Genomic DNA, 23,315 nt, shown 5'->3' on the forward strand with positions numbered 1-23,315 from the left:
TGAAATGTTAGCTTTTGCAGAACCTGAAAATGGTTGGAATTCCTTAATTCCTTGCCAATTTATTTTTTCCTCCCAAGCATTTTTTTGGCTTATCATATACTGCTAAAACTACATTGTCATATTCCTAATTAAAATGAATTCCTAGGTTGTAATCTGATAGTAATAAAAATGGTGTATGTTAGTGTTTAAAGAATAATTTAATTGCGAAGATTTGAATAAAAACAACAATGAGTTGTTGTTGAGTTGTTAAAAGAATGCTTTATACCCTCTGAATTTGTATAATATTGTATTTCTTATGTTTCTGCACCAGTAATTTCTTCCCCTTGAAACTGTGCCTTTGTTCATGTTTTGCAGTGGAAAATATTTAACAAACTGTGTTTCAGGGGGGCAAGAAATTACCGGTGCACAGTGATTGAGACTGCCCCAGGCAAACATGACAACATCCTAAGACTGCTGTAACAGTAGTAAATGATCATTAAAAACAAATATAATTGTACAAGCAAAAAAAAGTTCAGACTAGTTCCAGGTTTATTTATTGAGAAAACAAACACTTTTATGTTACCTTGACAGTAAGGGTAATTAAAATGCAGCACTGCACAGCGGTCACAGAACCGGCCTTGAAATTCTGGTCTACATCTGCACTCCCCAGTCTGGGATGCGCAGGTCTGATCTAACACCCCGGGTCCAGAGCACAGGCAAGCTGAAATGTAAAATACAAAAACGCTGTCCCATTCAAACTGTTTGTTATAGGGACTTCCCCCTGGAACACACACATAGCAAATAAAATAACAAGGGTGTGTTTCAGTAAGAGGTACCTGAAATAAATAAATTGCAATAGACAAGCATCAAAGTGCGTTTTATCCCAACCCAAAAAAACATCACTACCGAAGAACAAGAATGCACACCAACTGGCTTTGGAGGCTGGCAAAAAAACAAAAAAAACTAACAGATTTTAAATGGTACAGTAATTACAGTATACAAATCCTTTGCTTTCAACAGATTGGGCATCGAACTAAGATATTGAGATATAATTCACTATTAAGGTTCTACTTACGCTGACAGTTCGGTGGTCCAAAGTAGCCTGCAGGGCAATCACTAGTTTCTACAAGAAAAAATGTATATACGCTTAGTGCTGCCAAACTATACTGGAGGACTATACTGGAGGAATTAAAAACAACTTTACAGCAGTTGTTTATTCACTATCCAGCTATTACTTAATTATTTATTTTTCAAAGTTTCATTAAAATCAGTCAAGAAAAAGCCTTCAATAGCTCAGACAATTAGTTAATGCCAAGTACAGTGCATATCCTCCAACAAGATTATAAATAGCACATAAACATGCACATGCCATTTCAAAGAAAAAAAAGGTCCTCATGACCCACATTCACAGTATGTAGAATTACTTCTTCAAAGAAATGTAAATGCAACATGTACATGCAAGCAGCTCTGAAGAATCAGTAGCTCAGTAGCTCAGCCAATCAATACATGAATCCACCCCATCCCTGTAATGGTCCACATGCTTTTCTTTGAGGATTAGTATTACCATTTTCTAGACTGCGTTAAGATTTGTAGCTCTGTGATACTACATACATATGGCAGTATGCTTTCTTACCTACTATATGTTCTGCAGAAGGGTCTTTGGTTGGTGGATATACAGGAGTTCCTGATTTAAAAAAAAAAACAACACAAAAATTGAAATCATGATGCATGCTAACCTTATCTTATCAGAAGGGTTTTAAAGGTCAGAACGGTCTGGTGTTGTCTAAATTGTTCTAAAATTGTAATTATGTTGAAACTGGTCTTGTACCAATCTTTCGAGAACCCGAAGCAATGCTAAATTACATTGTAAGAAATATTTTTAGGAATGAGCTTTAATGTAACCTCTGTGTGTCGGGCCTTCAAAAAATCAACAACAGCAGCAGTGTGCTCCCTTGTAATATTGTTGTAATTGTATTATTGCATTGTACTCCGTCCACAGATTTGCCCACCCTGGCTTCGGCCTGTGTGTCCCTTGGTATATGCTGCACACTGACCAGGTGTATAACTGCACGCGGTTAGGGTCTGCACCGCTGCTTCCGCTGCGTCCCCCCCCCCCCCCTTCGTGCTTCGGTACCTCGGTTCGCAATGCTCGGTGCATGCGTTGCCAAGTGCACTCGGTGCACGGTGCACACGTTGCCCAGTGCAAGCATTGCCCACGGAACTCGGTAAGCATAGCACTCTGGTGCACGCTGGCCAATTGGTGCATTCCATTCTACACCTGCACATCCTGTAAGGCGAATATACTACCCAGCAACAAACATCTGCTCTGCATGCGGTGCCTGGGGGTCCAACATGCCATGGGGGCCATGGGCAGAGAGGACTTCGGTGACTTGTGCGCGGCCTTTCAGCCCAGGGTATGTTGCAATAGGCTCAGGAGGGCCATGGGGCTAGACGCTCAGTCTCCCACAACAGAGCCATCAGCAGCCCTCGGGGCCCATCCCTGCTCCTCCAGCTCTCACAGAGCACCTCACAAGAGATTCTCTGCACTCAGGCTCCTGTGCCAAGACCTTTTCAGTCAGTCCACTCTCCCCACAGGTGAGAAGGGTGAAGCGCTCAAAGCAGGCGAGGAATATCATACAGCTCAAAGAGCAGATGGCTCAGTTCCTCGAGCTACTGTCTAGGCAGCAAGCTCCTGCGGCACCTGCCCGCACAGGATTCGGCCCCTTGATCTCCGGAGCCACAGCCCTTGATGGCGAAGGAGAACACGCTATCTTTAGAGGCCTCCTGGGATGAGGACTCTTTCCCCACGGAGGAATGGAGGAAGGAGAGGAGAAGGAGAGGAGCTGGCACCTTTGACTGTGGTGGAACGTAGCTCCGAGTTTGCCCTGGAGATTGCCACCATTGCCCAGTTCCATGCCGGCATTAATGGAACGCACTGCAAATATCTTGCAGATCCCCTGGACAACACCAATAGAGCCCCGCCGGTCTGTGTTTCCGACGCAGGCAGTAGCTCCCACAGCATAGCCCTTCCCACCGTTCCCTGATTTTATGGAGGAGGTATGCTCCTCTTGGGATTGACCCACATCAGCGCAGAGTATATTGAAGCAAGCCTCGCAACTTGCTTCATTGGAAGGTGCGGAGAAGCTGGGCCTGGAAGGATTCGCCCCAGTTCACTCCACTATCGCAGCCTTGGTTAAGGCCCTGCTGGTGGGTGGATTGTCGAGGGACCCTATGTGTCTGAACTTTCAAAGTAGGGTTACGGAAACACATTTAAAGAAGGCTTACGCAGCAGAAGCGCAACTCTGGGGTACTTTGTGGATATTTGTGGTACTTTGTCATAATTAGTAGGACCCCACGTGGACTACTGATATACTGGTTCATCAGTAATAACAAGAACAAAACATAATATTATAACCACATTCTACTGGCGAGAGCCTTGCACTGTCACTGCAGGATTCAGATATTTCTTGTTAGTAATATTATTATTATTATTATTATTATATTATTATTATTATTATTATTATTATTATTGTTAATATTATTATATTATTATTATTATTATTATTATTATTATAACAGTAATATGTAGTGGGAAACGCAGCGAGTAGGGCAATATTTTAAAAACTTACTGTACTAAACATTGTGACTGGTTCATTTTTAAATCATAAACCTAAAGTGCTGGTATTTTAGCTCCATTAGTAGACTACAAGGATCAGATTTGCTGAAACTACGGTTCTGTATAAAACTTGTACATGTATATACATGCACGTGTGTGTATATTCTTCGGATGAGACGTGTGACTCTGCAGCAGCAGCACAGATCACGCCTAGTCTGTCACTGGATAAAAATGTCTGCTAAATGACTAATAATAATAATAATAATAATAAATAATAATAATAACAACAACATGTATAATAGGTCTATAATAAATATATGTGTATTTGTGTAACGCTATGTCTCAGTTTTTTTTTTTTCCCCTGTGCTTTTTTTATTACATTTTGTTGGTGGCTAAATCATTCAAGCTGCACTTTCAGTGTTTTACCACATGGTAAAAACTTAGTGGAAACCCAGTTGAAGAAAGCTGATCGATATGAGCAGTCGCTCAAGGTCAAACTGAAACTCATTTAAATATACCCTCCCAAAAAAAAAAAAAAATGGAAACACACACAACCCGAAAGTGCTACCAAAATAGAATGAAAAAAAGATGAGACTTAATTTTCTGAAGTACATAAATTAAACAAGCCCCTAAAATACCTACGGATACACTGAGGGAACCCAGAGTGTCCTTCTGCACATTGGTCACAGTTTTCTCCACTGAAATTTGGTTTGCAGTAGCAGCGTCCCGAACCTTCTTCACAGCTGTCAGTGTACTGGGGATCACATCTGCAAGCTAAAACAACACCTTCATGTCATAAGAAATGTCATCTGCTGGATGCAGTTCAATGCATTGAAATGTATTTTAAAATAAGTGGATTAAAAAGTTTTCAACTAATTTAAATGTTTCTTATCATCTATAACTTTAAACTAAGACAGTGGCACAGTACTTACGGGTGCAGCTATAAGGTGATTCCTTGGGGACTCCATAGGGACGATAGTAGCCTTGAGTACATCGCTCACAATTAATGCCAGCCGTGTTGTGCTGAAGAAGTTTAAAGCTTCAGTTTTAAAATGTTTTTTTTTTTTTTTTTAAGGACTTAAAAGTGATATAGAACATTAACTAGACATTCTCTTATAGAAAATATAGACACTGTGGTACCATTCGACCTTTTCACAGAGTTGTAACATTACAAGCTTGATGTTACAAAAACTAATGCAAACTTTACACTAGAGTAAATGCATATTATATGCATATTGCACTCTAGAATAGTCCAGGGTAGATTCTGAATTAGCTGATATTTAAAAAAACACCATTTTCTGTTACAAGTATGGTCGGAATATAAAAGCCAAGTCAACTTGCTGAATTCATGAAGACTGCTGCTTTAACATTTTAGAGGATGGAGAAGATTGTTGTTAAGCACTTTCAGTGGCACCACCAGCCACACACACACACTTTTGGTATTGCCTGGTCTGAAATTAATAAACTGATAGCAAACTGTAACCTTACTATTGCTGAAAACTCAATATATTGTTAACAGTTACAATAAATAAGGCTTTGTATTCTGATTATAATGCACTGAAAATAACCACCTTCATACAGCCCCCTTTTTAATAGAAATCTACTTTACACTTCCTACAGGAAATCTGACCCCTGTTGGATAGAATTGTATTAGTCTTGACTTGAATTAAACTCTCTTTACCTGGCAGTTGATGCACACTCCACCACCTTCGTACTTGCCGTTTATGTTCAAACTTGCACCCCTGCGATCAACTTCAGGGTTATAATAGCATTCACTGGCATGCGAATGGCAGTTACAGGCTGGAAAAGCAGAAAAGAGAACTTGATTCAATATAATCCACCGTGAACATGCCATCTGTGTTGGTACTTTGCAACTATCTGACGAGTTTTGACTTGCCAATCACTTAAACAAGAAAAAGGCTTGTTTCTTAATGATTTTGAAAGCACTGTCTCCTTGTGAAAAAATGTAACAATACAACTCCTTACTATTACTTCCCTTGGCAGTGTATTTTTCTTTCTATAGCTGATTTAAGACAGCTGTATTTTACAGTTTTGTGTATAGTTTTAACAGTGCTAATCCAGACCCTACAATAGAACATTTCACATCTGATTTAATTGGTTCCTGGGGTCCATTTAATGTGTAAAAATATCATATCTCAGAAGGAGTTATTATACTAAATTGCATTTGCTTTATTAATGTTGGGGCATTATAAATTTAAAATGTCATGTATGTATCTATACTATACATAGTATACTGCATGTATACTATGCAAAGAACGTCAAAAAAATGAATGCAAAACAAAGCACTGTTATACAGTAATTGGCAATTTATAAAACAGCTTTCCAAAAACATTTCTTACCGTGTTGTCTCAGTCCGTGCCAAAGTATTCACCATAAGTGCATGTTAACCCGAGACACAAATGGTGTTTAAAAAACACCTCCACCAAAAAAAAAAAGCATGGACACTAACACAAACTGCCTTTGGAGGTTGGCAAAAGAAATCTGGCTTTCTAAATACAGTAGTAATTGCATGAATCCCTCCCTTGCTTTCTTGTTTTCTTTTACTGAACATGGTTAAACTGGAAAGTTTATTTTACGTAAAGTAACAGCATGTAAAAAGTGTAACTGAATTCCCAAACGCATCTTTTTTTTTTTTTTATCTGCAACTGAATCCATTCTATTCTGCTAAGAGCTGAATTTACTTTTGTAGGCCCATAAGAAAATGTGCATTGATCACTTCCCATTAGTACCGTTCAGCTGGTTGCAGCATGTGTAAATGACACATGCCAGAGGACCATCGGTCAATAGAGCATATTCTATCTTACAGGATCAGATATGTTCAACTGTATTCATAATTGTAATTTGTAAGGAGCAAGAAGCTTCAAGGGTAATTTAAATCAATGTTTTTTTACATTTCTTGTAATATTTTTTGCAATGTGTTCTTAGTAGCTCTGGTTTGTTCCAATTTTTTAATTTTTTTCTTTAAATGCCTCTTTACCCAACTTGGAGTTTGCTGTAATACCTACATTGCACAACCTTCCTCATTATATTTAAATTATATGACAATAGATCTTTCAATGAGGAAAGGTGTTAGATGCAGGCCCTTGAGAGCTCCATTCCAGCTCAAAGCAAGCTCCAAGCCAGGTAAAAGGAGATTCAGAGAAAAATATACACATTCATTATTGGAGCAGTCTGGTCAAGGCCATGCTGGTTCCTGCTACCAGACCCATATTAATGAAAGGTATTCTGTGTTATGTGCCTGTCTCCACAACAGCTCTCTGTACCATCCACATAAAGAGGCCTTCCCTGGTACTGTATTTTGTATACTGGTATATGTTTTTTCCAGTTTTCTGGAGCGATAGTATACACCTCTCTAAAGTTTGCCTTTGACTAAATTAGATTAGACCAATTCTGCATATTTACTGAGACTTCTGTATAAATGTTTCCCTGTAAGACATCACTACCTACTGGGACTCGACCAGAATATTAACTTTTTTTTTTTATATATACACAAATGTTAACAAAATTAAACCCCACTATCAATGTTTCCTAGTACACCTGTTGTATTATCTTCACTCAAGTCAATTAATAACAAAAAAAGCAAGAGAACGATATGCCCAATATTGTGTAAATATTATTTAAATCCCCTGAAGAAGTTAATGCCTTCTATTAACTTGCTCACTGTAATATTTTTTACAAGATAATTAGTTGTAAGATCTAAATGTTTGTTTTTGTTATCTCTTTATAATAAAGCCATAAAAAAAAACATAAACTTGAGAACCCAGCGTACTTTATTAGTTATTATTATTGTTTACGGCCCTTTAAAGCACACTGCTACAACATTTAAAATGCAAGTACAGACAGTACAGTACAATAAAACAAACGCAAAGAAGATCTTCTCCCGTGTTGACATCTCATTATAAAGTTTCCTTTTTGAGAACCACGCTTTTTTGTTGTTTTTGCTGTAAGTACAAGGCAATACTCAGCTTGAAAATATTGAACCTTTCAGATAATGAGAATTCTAAATGAAAATTTCAGATTACCAAACTCAAAAAGCAACTCGACCTTTTGAAAATATTCATTTAGTATGCAAAACTGTCCATGAGTGGGGCTTCTTCTTTTTTTTCATTGTAGTAGTCATGGATTTATTTCAAGAAGTGGTGTGACATGCTGAAGTGGTGTGATAAGGTTCTATATCAAGGAGTTTATAAGACACTAGCCCCCATCAAAACTCACGCTCGCACTGGTTGGCACTTCCAGTGGTTGCTGCTTGCCATGGTTTCTGGTTGTATCCTGGGCAGCATCGTTCACAAGATTCCCCACAAGTGTTATGCTGGCAGTCACACTGCAGTCTGGATTGGAAAGAAAGCAACAGTTATTTCTACGCTTTATTATTTGTTATTTGAAAATGAACTGCAGGGTTCAACAGTGATTCCTGCCCTCAGCCTCTAGCGATTTCCCATGGACTACTGCACTTTTTGTTTTTTACTGTTTATTTTTTTAACCGAGAAAATGTAAAATCCAGAGCATGTTAAAACAAACACTGTTAAATACACGTATACATAAATATTTGGTCATTACAAAAACTAAAACGATAGCCAACTGCTGCACTGACACTAAAAAGTACGCAAGTATTGGTCAGATTAAGCTCATATAGAGTTTAACTGTACCAGAACATTCGACTGACAAAAATGGTAGCTAGCAATTATTTTTTCTAGCAATGACTGATTTACTTGAAATATTTTATTATCTTCGGAACAGATGGGTTCATATACACTTGGATGGTATGATGCATTTTTGTTGACTACTGAATGCAGTAGTGTAAATTGTACAGAGTGAAGGGGTGACTGCTTGTGCTGTGCACTGTTTTAACTTGGCAGTGAAGGCTAATGCCCAGCTTACAAGTGTTATTCTTTTGTTTGAACCTATATTTTGGCCCTCGTGCTGTGTTTTGTTCGTTCCGGTGTTTTGTGTTATTTTTTTAAAACTGCAGCTTTCTGTCTCCGGGTCTATTTCCAGTCGATAGCCAGCCTGGGCTTTGACGCTACCCTGTCACACAACATTATGCACTTAAGAATATTTTTGGATTAGAAATTCTTCTGTGATTTTTTTGTTGCGGCACTCATGGAAACACAAGCAATGCCCAAAGAATGTCCAAATATATCAAGATGTAGGTAAAAAATGTGCGACAAAGACAGACAGGACTCTCTAGGAGATCCCTGTCAGGTAGACTCAAGCAGGTGGATAATTAACATTATTTTACGAAGTGGAAATATTACTACAATTTTAAGGAGATGCCTTTTTTGTACCAATTCGGTCTGCAGGATCGTAATTAAATTCAAATGGGGAAACTTTCAAATGGGTGTTTTGTTTTTTCTTTTTTTTCATTTAACCCACCCAAATCAACACACCTTTATATGTATGGCAGTCACACACTTGAGTTTGAAGGTAATCTGTTCAGCCATTTTGGATTTTTACTTACTACAAATAAATTCTACAAGAAGCCTAGCGCAGAGCAAAGGTGCCCAACAAACCCCCTAAGGCATTGTTAAAGCAATCATTATTCACAATTATTATTGTGCTGGCACTGGACATAGAGCATTCATCCAAGCCAAACAACCCCTAACTGTGGACGCTTAATTTACTAAGAGTTCCTATTTTAGAATTCCTAAATTAAAGTTTATTAAACACCAGCTGTTATCATATGCTGGATTATCAAGATGTTCTGTTTCTATAACGACTTATTGGGGAAAGCCAGGACACACATTTCCTCATTAAGGTAAAAAAAATGTGGGAAAATAATTATCTCGTAGCTTTTCCAAAACCTAGACACATTTCAAAATGACTGTTTTGACTAACCATTAATGAGAGAATGAGAATGCATCTCATGTTGTGAGTACTTCCATTGTTGTGAAAACCCGAGAGAAAAAATATTTTCTTTTTTTTATAAAGGACTGCACCCCAAAACGTTATTTCAGAAAACTGAAATCTTTCTTAATCTTTGAAATGTATATACACTATCTGGATTAAAGGTTTAGATTTTTAAACATGCTAATTAGTCAACTATCTCCAAAGAGAATAACAGTTCACATTTGCAATTGATCTATGTGTTGAGTAACCCCCACCAGTATACTTATCCTTTATAATGTCTATGGAAGGAGAGCAATTGGCTGAATTTGTTTTTTTAGTAGTCTCATTTCAGATACACTGTGCCATTCACTATCAGTGATAAAAGCAACAAGGCTTAAAAACATGTCAAAACAGAATTGTATTTTTTTAAATAGAAATATCCTCATGGATAAATGCAATATAAACTGACGTTTAGAAACCCCTAGGGCAGCAGCATTACAAAACAGACCAAACTATTACTTACTGATAGCGATTTTCGGAATTCCTCGCATCACACACCTGTGCATGTCCATGGCAAACACAACGCCCACCCACGCTTATATCCTTTATGCTGTAATAATACTGTCAGAACAAAGATAAAGAGTAAAGCAAATGTGCCACAAAGAACAAACATAAACAGTGAAGTATTGTACAGTTAATATATATATACTAGTCATATGTAAGGTTAATTATGGAAATACTTGTATGCTTTTACTAAAGAAAAGCACAGGTACAAGCAATAAATAAAGACGAATGGGATATAAAAAAGCATTATAAAATCACAGAAGAATGAAGCAAGCACCGTGGTTTTAGTATAATTGCATTTCTTGTACAGGCAGTGATGTAATAGAAGGTTTTATTTTTAGATTTACAGATAAAAGTTTGAAGGCCCTCCCTGTTATTCATGGTTGGGTGCAGGCTGCTTTCTGGAAGGCTGCCAACCAAACAGCTAGGAATGTACAAGAAGATATTCAAGACAACATATCGGGGTCTGCACACAATGAATGAAATAAAAAAACAAATGGTAAAAAAGCCATTGACATTTTTACAGTATAGAAACACTAAGAAGCAGCATCTCATAGCCCTGTTCTGAGATGGTTGAGATTCATCCAGACCTGAATTTTGACCGGTATTGAAATGTAAACAGGACAGAACAGTTAACACCATTGCTCTGCATTGAAAGACTGCCATGTTAAACTAAAAACTGTGATATTCTGTATTTGGGAAATATTTGAATGGTGGTATAGCAACTACTCATATTACTAAGTCATTGGAGAACTCACTTGTTTGTACACATGCCAGAGCAGCCTGGCTTTCAAAATATGTTGCATTGGTAAACGCTTGATGGCTGATATTCATGAGGTCTGTTGTCACAAATGGCCCCGAGAGCCTGGAAAGGCCAACTGAGGTTTGATGGCTATTTGTCTAAACACCTTTAACAAGCATACTTCTGGACACCAGACAGAATATGGATCAAGCTCTGATATGGAATCCCTCATTGTCACATGAGAAGAGTGAAATGAATCTGTAGAATCAGACTGCTAGACAATGTCAAAAAGCTAACTGGTGTGACAAAGCAGCTAACTATTTCATTATTTGTCAGCCAATACCTGTGTGTTTTAAATCACTGCAATCTTTTTTGTTGTTTGCACTCTGGCATTTTGCCAACCAAATATTTCAGAATGCTTCCAGCAAAGTACTACATTTCACGTGACACAGCCAAAGTTAACATGCCTTCTATTTCATCTTTAATTTTTTTTTTAGGGGGGCTCCCAAGTGATGCATCCAGTGAAGGCACTCCCCTATAACCTGGAAATCGCCGGTTCGGGTCCTGGCTATTCCACTGCCGACAGTGGATGGGAGTTCCAGGGCGCAGCACACAACTGGCCGAGCGCCGACCAGGGTGGGGAGGGCTCAGGTCGGCCATAGTGTCCTCGACTCACCGCGCACCAGCAACCCCTGTACACTGGTCAGGTGCCTGCAGGCCTGCCTACAAGCGGCCCAGAGCTGCGTGGTCCTTCGACGCTGTAGCTCTGAAGGTAGCTGCATGGTGGGCCTGCAGAGTAAAAAAAATCGGACGTCCGACAGCACACGTTTCAGAGGACGTGTGTGCTCATCTCTCCCGAGTCAGCGTGGGGGTTGCAGCGGTGAACCAGGCTTAAAAAAAGATCTGGGCATTTCAAATTGGAGAGAAAATGGGGTAAAAAAAAAAAAAAAGATTGGCGATTTCAAATTTTAGAAAAAAAAAATTTATGCAGTAAGTAAAGGACAACAATTGTAATTTAAAATGCAAACAAATGGCTTCTAAGGTTCAAGAGACATAGGACTACTTATATTGTGTGAAGTAATAAACATCTTTCAGAGTGTTGTACTCACCCTTCTTGTGACTGTGGGGTCACGCTGTTCTTTTGATATCAGGTGTCCCAGGAGGGTGTTTGTTCTGAGGAATCGCAGGCGAATGTTTGTGGCCTTGGTGAAGTCTCTCAGGACAGGAGAATATGAAAAGTTCTTGGCTCCCGGGCGACCGTTCACCAGAGACACAACAATCTAATGAAAAAAGCAGATGAAAGAAAAAAGAAAACATCTAAACTGCTGCCTTGTTTTGAGTTGTAGAGTCGTTTCCCCCCACACACCAAAAAAGAAAGCCAGGAACCACACGTTTCTGTTTCAGTAAAATGACTGCACCTTTTTTGATAGTGTCGAAAATCTATTCGTTTTCAGAAGTTTACAATTCAAACTAAGGACTCCAGCATGCAGGTTTGTAAACTACTTTAGTTACACAATATTACATGAACTTAAACCCGGCCCTTTACTTAGCCCACTGTTTTAAGACAACATTAAAATGACGTGTCTTTTTAATTAACAATCTTCTCAATCTATGTGTCTTCCAATACAATACCACTTCCAGTATTTCAAGAACCGGTACATTGTACTTTTTGGTTTTATTTGCTTTTGTCAAAATACTGATATCTTTAAACATGTGCATGAATATCTCAATGAAAATTAGCTTGTATGTTCATGGCAGGTGTTAAATGTAGTCTTATTTGTCAGCAGCTAATCAAGCAGTCTTACCTCCCCATTTTCCAAAGGCACTATTCGGGAATATTCGGTCGTACAGATTTGGTCATCATCTTTTACAACACGATGTTTGGGATCCTTTCCAAAAGTTTCAATGCAATCTCTTTTAGAATCTGTGATAAAAAAGCATTTTTATCTCTCATAGAAAGTTCCAGGAAAAGTGTCACTTCCAGGTCAATAGTCAGGATTTACTCAGAGCCAGGAAAAGTGTCACTTCCTTATCTCTGGTGTTGTATTAAGAAATACTTCAGTACACGACTTCAGAACAAATAACACAAGGGCCAATGAAACTGTATACACAAATGTCAATCAGGGAAAAAGCAAGGGACAAATTGAAGAATCATTTATCTCTCATAGAAAGTTCCAGGAAAAGTGTCACTTCCTTATCTCTGGTAATCCTGTTGTAAATCTTGTATTAAGAAATACTTCAGTACACGACTTCAGAACAAATAACACAAGGGCCAATGAAACTGTATACACAAATGTCAATCAGGGAAAAAGCATAGAGAGTATTTACAGTATAATTGTAAATCTCAAAAAACTACTCACTTCTAAATCTTTTGTAGTCATCTTTGTATTACTTTAGTATAAATACATTATTACTTTATGTGAATGAAAAGACACACATTTGCCCATTTTCCCATTGGAAATAGTGATATTTTGAAATATCACTGTCCTGGTCACAAAAGCAAAGTTTGTGGGGAATAACAGCCATTTTCTATACTTTTGAGGCATAAGCAATTAGGAAATAACACTTACTACCCAGGAACAAAAAAAAAAAATGTTTTTTGTTACACAGTGTAATCAAACTCATTCCAATGAGGTCCCTCAACTCTTATGACAAGGAGGAGACTCAATGTCACTTGCCAGTCTATTCCTGAAGACACATTTTGAGCCCTGAGTCCCTCTCCAAGAAGCCTTGGAGACACACATTTCCAAATTGCATTATAAACCCCACTGTAAAAATAAAGTACAATAAATAAAAACATATAAGTTAGGGCTTACATTTCATCGTGCAAATCTGGAGAATTACTGAAAAGTCAATGTTCATATCTGCAACCAGTCAAATCACAGAGAACTGCGGGCGGGTTTATCCACTGACAGTTGCTAAAATGAACTGGTGGCTATCCTCGTCTGAACCACCACTCTGAAGAGGTTAGACTACTGTTGTCTAACAATAACTGCTCATACAGGTACTATTGTACTGTGCTGGAACTATTCTCTTTCGATGATATTTGTATATTGGAGTGCAAACAACTTTGCTTCGAGTATTTCAGCGGAAATCACGTCACATCACCATGCCATGTTTACAATGTAGTGCACTGATGCCTGTCATGGTTTGAACACTTTGTGCATCTAAATAGACAATCACAACAATAGGAGGGGCTGTAAAAGGATTTGGAAACATATTTTCTATTGAAATGTCTATATTCTTTTTTTTTTTTTATAAATTTAATGGTCGCCAATTATTATTTTTTTTTCTCCCCAATTTAGTAGTGTCCAATTATTTTTAGGCTAAGCTCACCGCATAACCCTGCATTGACTCAGGAGTGTCGAAGACGAACACACGCTGTCCTCTGAAGCATGTGCCGTCAGCAGACCTCTTCTTTACACACTGCAGACTAACCATACAGCCATCTCAGAGGTACAGCGTCAGAGGACAACGCAGCCCTGGGCAGCTTACAGGGGTCGCTGTGCGCGGTGATCTGAGGACACCCTGGCCGACCCAGCCTTCCCTCCCTTCGGGCAGCGCTCGGCCAATTGAGCGCCACCCCCTTGGAACTCCCGGTCACGGTCAGCATAGCCTGGTCTCGAACTATAGGGCACATCCGTGCAGATCGCTTTTATTGGATATATTCACTTTCAGTTCACCACAGATACCCTTTAAGAAGTAGGGCTTGAAGTTTTGGGGTTTTACTTTTAATCAGATGATGTCCCTTTAAACAAATTGAGCTGATTCTGTTTTTATAATTAAACACAGAAAAAAAAGCTGTTAATTACAAAACAAGCTTTGTTTTTACCATCATCTCTTGCCTAAGCCTAATTCTGGTCCCCTTAATTACGTGAGTATTTCGCCAAACATCAGAAAGCATTTTGGGATATTAGAGGATACACAAAAAATGTAGTTTGGTATTACAGCGTCCACACTTCTGACAAACCACACTACCTGATGCGATCTAACTTAGAATGATGTTAAACGCTGTGTAATGTGCATGCAAACCATATCTAGCACTTTTAAGCCGGTTTAAAGGCAACTAATATGGTTTAAAGGCATAGCGTGGACAGGGCCTAAGTTTCTCCAGATAGTTTTATTTCCATATTTCCTTTTGAACATGTTTTAAGCCGACAGGTATCACTTAAAACAGAAAGGAACCTGTTAAAAACGTGTTAACTGTATGATGACATGTCCGGCCTTGTCTAGGCAGTTTTTTAGTACCAATCGATGATAATGAGAAAGCGTCTCCTGATAATCTGAAAACTCTGCGCATTTTACTAATGCTTATGCTTATATTGAGGAATACTAAATAGTATTCTTTTCATAATTAAAGAAGTGACAACATTTAATTTGATCGGAAAAGGAATATGACTTAATCGTGTTACCACTTGATCCATGTCTCAGCCTATACCGATGACTCAAAACTCCAGCAAAGATCAGCAAACAAATTTCCCTTCGTAAAATGCGTAATTAATTTAAATTGTCAGAAGATGATCATTGATTGGTACCAAAAACTGGAATAGGCAGGAAATGCAATTAACACATTTTATGCAATAGGCAGGAAATGCAATTAACAAGTCATCATGCAAGTAACAAGTTTTTAACAGGTTCCTTTCTGTTTTAAGTGATGCCTGTCAGCTTACAGCATGTTAAAGGGGGGATTTGGAAATACAACTCTTCAGAGAAATTTAAAGGGTTTGCCTAAGTTTTCCAAACTTAATAACTTCAGAAGGAAATTCCCGTTTCTGTAATCAGGGCAGCTTCTAAACAAAACTCAGAAAAGCTGATCAGTGGACTTTATTTATTGCAAGATAGGATATATAACACATTTCATCACCTTTAATAGTAATAGTTTAATAGTAGAAAGTGGCTGAATAAAATCCTAGTATCTATTAATCACATCACACTAATGATCCAAACAAAAACTGCAATTGAAAAAAATATACAGAACAAATACCATGTCCTATTAAACGGCAAGAAATAAAATATTTTGAAAAAAACAGATTCTATGAAATAACCATTTAATACATATAAATATTGAGATATGTAATGTTTTCATACAGGAAGGGCCTGGTTTGGAGATTCTGGAGGATACCATAGAGATAGAAAAAGAGAGAGAAAGATGGAACATGGAATTCAGAGAGAGAAGATGCCGTTTCTTAGGTAATCTTTCTTTGCAGCAGTAATCAGCAATAAAATAAAATATTGGAACTTGATATTACTGAATTGCTACTGTGTAATTTAATAACTATACTTGTTGTGTAGAAATTAAATTACAGACAACAAGATAATTTATTCACAATGTATTAAAAGATTCCACTCTGAATATCACCAGGATTCTATGTATTCACTTTCTATATAATATTAGATCAAACATTGCCAAAATGAAAGTAAGAACCCAGAGCTTCCCTGTTGGAAGTTATTCACAATATGCCATACTGTTCTAGTTTAAGGACTCAACACTTTGGTCACCTTAGTCTTTTACATATTTTTTAATTGAAATTAATCATATTTTACCATTAAGAAAACAGTATGCCAATATTTATCACATGCAATACATTGGGTCTTGTACATTTTTTTACTTCGTTGTGAATTGTTTTTTTTTTCTTTAGATAAATTGATTGTCTTTTTCTAGTTTAAGTTTGCGGAAAAAAATTATGTATCATTAATGGTAAATGTACCTGTGTTTGACAACAGGAAAACACCCATCAGATCACAATTGATTGCACCAGTACCAAACTCTGACAGTGTACCACTTTCAATGTGACAGCGTACCACTTTCTAACATTACACGAGTGAAGTTTTGATACTCGTACCACATTGTGACGATGTACCACTTTCTAACACCACACAGGATGCATTTTATAGATGCACCTTGCTGATCTAATAGTTCTGTTTTTAGATCAGTGATGGAGCTTCTAACGTAGGAGGAGTTGCTCCTTGTCGGCACTTTGCACATACTATACTCACTCCCCCATTTCTTTTCCATTTCTACACAAATCATACTAATGGACCGGGGAGAGGCCATTTTGACAAAATTCATTCATGTGTTGTATTCTAAAGCAACACAAATACTTTTAGCAGTAAAAATACAACTTCATCTAACATTGAATGCTGTTTTTAGTGCCATCTGCCGAGCCCACATATTTCAGTTTCAGAATAAAAAATGATTCACAGTACAAAGGTCACATTTGACCAAAATAAGAAGAGATTGTCACACTGTAATAATAGGAAGAAATTATTTTTCACCACAAAGGATCTCTTATTCTTCAACATAATGCAGAATGTATTAGCTCCGCAGCCCATCACTTGCATTTGACTGAGCAGCTGTGGTTATATATAGAGTAGCAGTCTGTTTGATGCTCTGTTCACATTTCTCATCAGAAATAATGAAAGAACCATTTTTATCTTCCTTCAATTTACTTGTCCAGCCATTAAAAAATTCAGAATAGATGCCCCGCTTCATAAAGTCTTACAAGACGTGACAAATGCACAGGGCTTCTTTTCATTCAGATCAACCACGCCTATTTCATTTCCCAAAAATTGCACTGCAGATTCAGAAAGAGGCCAGTTGAGCAATGTTAATAGGATATTAAGGCTTTCATTGCTAAGTTGCCATTTAAAAGTCTTTTTTGATCTGGTGGCTGTTGAGGAACCTATGTGTGTGGAATGAGTTCTAGTGGTGTCAGCCCAGTTCCTATCCATGTACAGCTGAGAAGAGGACAGGAAACAATCAAGGCAAACAATAAAAATAGCAACTGTTCAAAAGCAAAAAGCAAACTGTGCAAAGGTGTCTTCACTATCAAAGTCAGCAGTGCAATTCACAGTCTAAAATAATAGTTTATACTCACAGCCTGTATTAGGTTTCCTAACCTGAACTAATATTTCCTATTAAAATTCGTTTTTGGAGAAGCACAAAACTGAAGAGTAGCCATTTGAATAAAACTGTATTCTCAACTGACTGCTTGTTACCTTGTAATCGTAGACAACAAAATAATTCTATAAAATATTGCACTTCCATTTGCTACATAGGTCTTTTTTCAAGAAAAACATGTTATAGCTAAAATGTATTTTCATTTTAAAACAGACATCTGGTACTATACTGGGTAAAAGGAAGTTCTCATTTTGTCTGAAGTTTACTGTTTAATTCCTTAGTCGTTTCACATCAACAAATTCTCCTGGGACAAAGCACGTTACTGGCTGGAAGGATGTCAGTCAGTAGGGGAAGCAGTTTATTGGCTATTGACAGAAAAGAAGCCAGTGAAGGATTTGTGGCAAGTTCACCCATCAGAGGAAATAACAACAAGAAGTGCTAGGCAGTCACAAAGCATGGCTTCAAGCGGAGATTTATTTAACCAACTGTAGTACCAGATATCATGTTTTAAAATGAAAACACGTTTGCTATCGTATGTGTTTCTTTCAAAAGTGCACATCTGAGACCTATTCAGTGAATGGATATGCAGTTTAAGGAATAACTTTGATAAAATTACTTTTTGTCTAGGTATGATTATTAATACTATACTATTCTAGAAATTATGAAGAAAACATCAGATACAGTTTTCCTTTAATAAGGCTGAAACAATCGTTCACATGGATGCTTTATTATTACTTGCAAACTAGCAAATGATATGGTGTTCCACACATCCCCCTGAGTATCAAGAGTCCAAATTAATGTACAGCCATTCTAAATACGTTGCATGGAGATAGCTAGTCCATGTCACATACTTCAGCAAACAACTGAGCTGTCCTATATCAGTCTACAGTCAGGCAACTTTGGTCAGGACTGGAGGACAGCTGTACATTTTGGCATTGTTACTACTCCTCTTATTCTGTTGAAGCAGTTGTTTTCAATAAATTGAAACAAATATACATACACCTCATGCCAAAAAAAAAAAAAAAAAAAAGCACGATACAGATGGCAAGCAAATTCCTTCCGTATCAGGAATATATTTTTCCTGTCTGTTTTGAAGAATATACATCTTTAACCATGGAAAACCAGGTGATACTGGTATTATTACTATTATTGCCAAGACATGAGGTAGCATGGTAGTAGTTGGGGTTGGAACAATGATGGATTGAACATTAATCGATTGTTTTGATATTATCAATGATTGAGCCAAAGCTGTGCAAGCAGCCTGAGTTGGGTTATCCCACAAGTGGTGAAAATCTAAAATCTGTGCCTTCAAGCAATGAGATGTTTTGACAAGCAGCTACAGTATGTTTTATAAATAAAGTGGCACATAAATCCTAACATATCATCAAACATTGGTAAGGATTCAGAAGACTTCCACATTCCTGTGCATTTCATATATAAATTTGGTCCAAGGCAGTACATCATAAAAGAAAAGTACAGATTCAACGTTTGAGCTTTTGCCAGAGGTGCATTTTTTGCAATAACAGCAATTGTACAGAGCTAATTAAATATCACAATGATTGTGACTGATAAGGTCATTAAAATCATACAGTAGCTACAAGCAGAAATAACAGATTCTAATATAAAACAACAGCCTGCATTTCACGTTACTGCCTCAAACCTTTTTTTTTTTAACATTTATTCACTTTAAGCTTTTGGCAAAATCTGTGTTGTATGATTTATTTTCCTCATGGCTTTCAAAAATGTTTCCAGAAAGTTATCCTTACCTGCACTCACTTATATGAAATGTCCTCACTAAGTATGCAGTTTTTAGTCTTGTCGCTTGCATATAAATGTATTATACTATATAATTTCAGCACGTATTTAAACTACAAGAAATTAAAGTTAAAGGTTCAGTTGCAAGGGATAGGGAAAAAAACAATATTGGAAAAAATCTTAAGTTAAGAGATTTAAGTTATTTACGTCTTCCAAAGGGAAAAATGGCCTACTGAAACTTGCAAGCTGCTGTATGGGTGAACATTATCTTGTCAAAAGCTCACATGACAGAGACCATGACCCATCAGCGATTTGGAACTGTCTAAGAGCCACATGTTTAAAATTTAAGGTAGACTGCAAGAAACACACAGGTGTTATGGTGTGTACAAAAACAGATTAATAATACTGTACTTACGTGCAAAGTACTGCCAAGGGGTGTAGGTCCTCCCAAAATCTACCGACCTTTCAAGAACCCAAAGGTCTGGACGAGGAGAATTAGCAAATTTGATAAGGACATATGCCACATGGAAGAGCTGGAAGTAAGAACACATAAACATGAGTATGAAATAGTAGCACTTGGATCTACTTCTGCAGTCTAGCTTGTATTCAAGAGAACTGGGAAGGAACAACTCACATGTTAAAAAGATAAACATATAAAAAGACCAACTGGATTGTCCATTAAAACACTAAATTTGTTAGCCAGATACAAAACGTTCAGTATGTTCAGTAGTCAGTTTTTCTATTTTTACAAATAATTCTCTATATCACAGGCTGGAGGAGTAGCAAAGTGTTGGATGGCTGGGGAGAAGCCCTCATTTTGTTATAGTCACTTGTTAATAAATAGGCAGGTCTTGGAGGATTTGGGGAGTTGCCCACTCCTCTGCAGGTAATTTTAAGGGCCACGGAGGTAACAGGGAGCTTCCAGCTGTAATTATGTCTGTGGCAGAGCTGCCTTGTTGTGTCAATGGCACTGATTGACACAGGGTTGGGTCTGTCAGACATTAAAGCACCTGTGAGGGAGCGATGAGGAGGCAGTTAGGAAGTGCGATCCTCAAGTGCTGAGTATCTGTTAAGGGAAGCCAGGAGGCTCGCTCTTTCACTTCCTTCAGGTTCAAAGACGAATGTCATACCATTCAACTAAAGAGCAAGATCTGTAATCGAGAGGTAAGTCTGTGTCTTATGATATCTGTATTACAGTTTTTCCCAATTGTTTACACACTAAAATTGGAACTTGAAACGCAATCACCGAAACCTGAAACTCATGTACCAAATACCTAAACCAAATCTGCAAACTTGCAAGCACAATTCCTGCTTTACACACAGTTTCCAATTCTATATCACACTTTTTGCAAAACACTACACACAGTTCTCTACATTAGGCACAACATTCAAAATTAAAGTCTCTATAGTCCCTTTGGAAAGCAATGCCAATCACAATGCCAAGCTCTATACACCAATTGGCAACACCCACTCCTCACAGGTGTAAACACTAGTTGCTGAATTGTTCACTTAGAAATCAGAGCTTTAGCACTAGAAAAGGCCACAGATGAGCTCTCCTGTTTTGGAGGAAAATGGAAGTCAATGGTGAAGCAAGAGCTAGAGGTCAAGGAGTGACAGTAAGAGGAGGAAGAGGAGGACGAGGAAGGAGAGTTGTCTCAGATGAGATCAGGGCCACATTAGTTGACCATGTGCTCAACCATGGATTGAGTATGAGGAAGGCTGGGCAGAGAGTTCAGCCCAACCTGAGCCGCTACACGGTTGCATCTATCATCCGTACATTCAGAAATGAGAACTGGTAAGTTACCTACCATCTACACTATGCTCTTTATGTATGTATACTGTAGTATACTGCAGTCTGACATATCAGTAGGCCTATGTTACTCAGTGATTGTTGGTCAATGTTACAGTAATGTCATTTCATATTGAAAGAAAATAGATTATTTTAGCTTACTGTAACCAATCATGTCATATTTGTGGATCTTCTGCAGAACTGAGAGACGGCCAGGCCATGGTGGAAGACACCGGCTGTTCACACCAGAACAGGAGACCGCTATTGTGAACATGGTGGTGGCAAACAATACCATTCGACTACGAGAAATCCAGAACCACGTAATTGCAGACAACACAATATTTAATAACATTCACCAGGTGGGCTTGTCTACATTGGACCGTGTATTACAGCGCAACCGAATCCAGATAAAACAGGTCTACAAGGTGCCATTTGAGCGAAACTCAGAAAGGGTTAAAGAACATCGCTATGAATATGTGCAAGTAAGTACTATACTGTGAATTTACTATCATATCAGCACTGTATAGACACATTACAGTACTGTAATCCAGTGTATTGTGCCTCACCATATTGACTGCTCTAGGTCTATTTCACATATTGTCTTGTCTGTTTCAGAGAGTCTTGGAGCTGGATGCCGCTGCAATTCAGCACGTTTATATTTACATTGACGAGGCTGGCTTCAACCTAGCCAAAAGAAGGGGACGGGGACGGAACATTATTGGCCACCGTGCCATTGTGAATGTCCCTGGACAGCGTGGAGGGAATATCACCATGTGCGCAGCCGTTAGCCAGCAAGGCGTCCTCCATCACCATGCCAATCTTGGTCCCTACAACACCGCCCTTCTCATCACATTCCTGGACACACTACATGGCATCCTCATTCCAGCCGAACAGAGGGGTGGACCAGAGCAGCCCAGGTATGTTGTCATCTGGGACAACGTCAGTTTCCACCGGGCTGCTCTGGTCCGCAACTGGTTCATCAACCACCCACAATTTATTGTTCTATACCTCCCACCATATTCCCCATTCCTAAACCCAATTGAAGAGTTTTTTTTGGCATGGCGATGGAAGGTGTATGACCGCCATCCCCTCCCATGCATGCCTCTTCTCCAGGCAATGGAGGAAGCATGTGGTGAAGTTGATGCAGGGGCTTTCGGCGGCTGGATCCGTCACTCCAGAAGATTCTTTCCCCACTGTTTAGCCAGGGACAACATCGCTTGTGATGTAGATGAGGTGCTGTGGCCAGACCAAAATAGGAGGTGGGATGCAGTCTAATTTCTTTTGTCTTACATTTTGCATGTGTTTTTGTCTTTTTGTGTTTAGAGTTCTGAAAGAATGAGCCACTTTCATTTTTTATTTTTGTACAGAAAACCCTTTATCTTACTGAATGTTTTTCATGGTTTTCTCCTGTTGGGTATGGAAAGTGTTACATACAAAACACAAGTGTTCAAAAATACTGCATTTTGGAAATAAATGACAATGTTTTTGTTACTGTACTGCATTTGTGTGTGTTTATTTATATATATTTGAGTAGGTATACATTACTGTGACAATTTTTTACAACCGGCTACAGTGTAACACTGAAAATGCAAAAGGCATAAACCTACTGATGGGATATTCATAGTAGTGTTTTGTGTTGAGCACATCAGTGTGTTGTTGGTTGGTAGACAGATCTATTCATATGACGTGTGTGTGTGTCATTTTGATGCAAAAAAAACATTTTGGAAAGAGATAAAACAGTTTTGAATGCAGTGTTTGCTTTTGCTAGAGATTTGTAGAGTTTTGCATTTTGTGTTTGTGGTTTTGTTTTTTGTGTTTAGAGTTTTGGGAAAATGAGCCAAAGATTCAGCAAACGTGTGTAAACAATTGGGAAAAACTATATTAGCTCATCAGCCACTTGGAAGAGATGCATTTCATGCTGCTGGTCTCAGGAAGGGTAATCTGTTTTGTATTGTACTGTATTTTACATGAAATGCCACAGACAAATAAACTCTTAAACAGCTGCAATTTTGAAGACACTTTTGTCTCCATAAATTCTTAATGGAACAAGATATAGGAATACGAAGGCACTGGTGATTGATAATATTTACAATCTGGCTTCTTTGCTGTCAGTGTCTCT

At 38.1% G+C, this 23,315-nt stretch overlaps 1 protein-coding gene across 3 annotated transcripts in view; it reads right to left on the minus strand.

Moving 5' to 3' along the window:
- Positions 1-23,315, minus strand: part of LOC121313499 (laminin subunit alpha-3-like) — a 150,651-nt gene that overhangs the window by 72,892 nt on the left and 54,444 nt on the right. For all 3 annotated transcript variants that reach the window (XM_041246133.1, XM_041246132.1, XM_041246134.1), the window contains exons 3-13: positions 19,823-19,940; positions 12,557-12,675; positions 11,861-12,031; positions 9,969-10,066; positions 7,832-7,947; positions 5,277-5,395; positions 4,528-4,618; positions 4,238-4,369; positions 1,613-1,663; positions 1,055-1,102; positions 563-700 (exon numbers count right to left, since the gene is read on the minus strand). In XM_041246133.1, coding sequence (XP_041102067.1) covers positions 563-700; positions 1,055-1,102; positions 1,613-1,663; positions 4,238-4,369; positions 4,528-4,618; positions 5,277-5,395; positions 7,832-7,947; positions 9,969-10,066; positions 11,861-12,031; positions 12,557-12,675; positions 19,823-19,940 — 1,201 coding nt within the window. The remainder of the gene's footprint in view (positions 1-562; positions 701-1,054; positions 1,103-1,612; positions 1,664-4,237; positions 4,370-4,527; positions 4,619-5,276; positions 5,396-7,831; positions 7,948-9,968; positions 10,067-11,860; positions 12,032-12,556; positions 12,676-19,822; positions 19,941-23,315) is intronic.

Source organism: Polyodon spathula, chromosome 3 (assembly GCF_017654505.1).
Source record: "Polyodon spathula isolate WHYD16114869_AA chromosome 3, ASM1765450v1, whole genome shotgun sequence".
NCBI lineage: Eukaryota > Metazoa > Chordata > Actinopteri > Acipenseriformes > Polyodontidae > Polyodon > Polyodon spathula.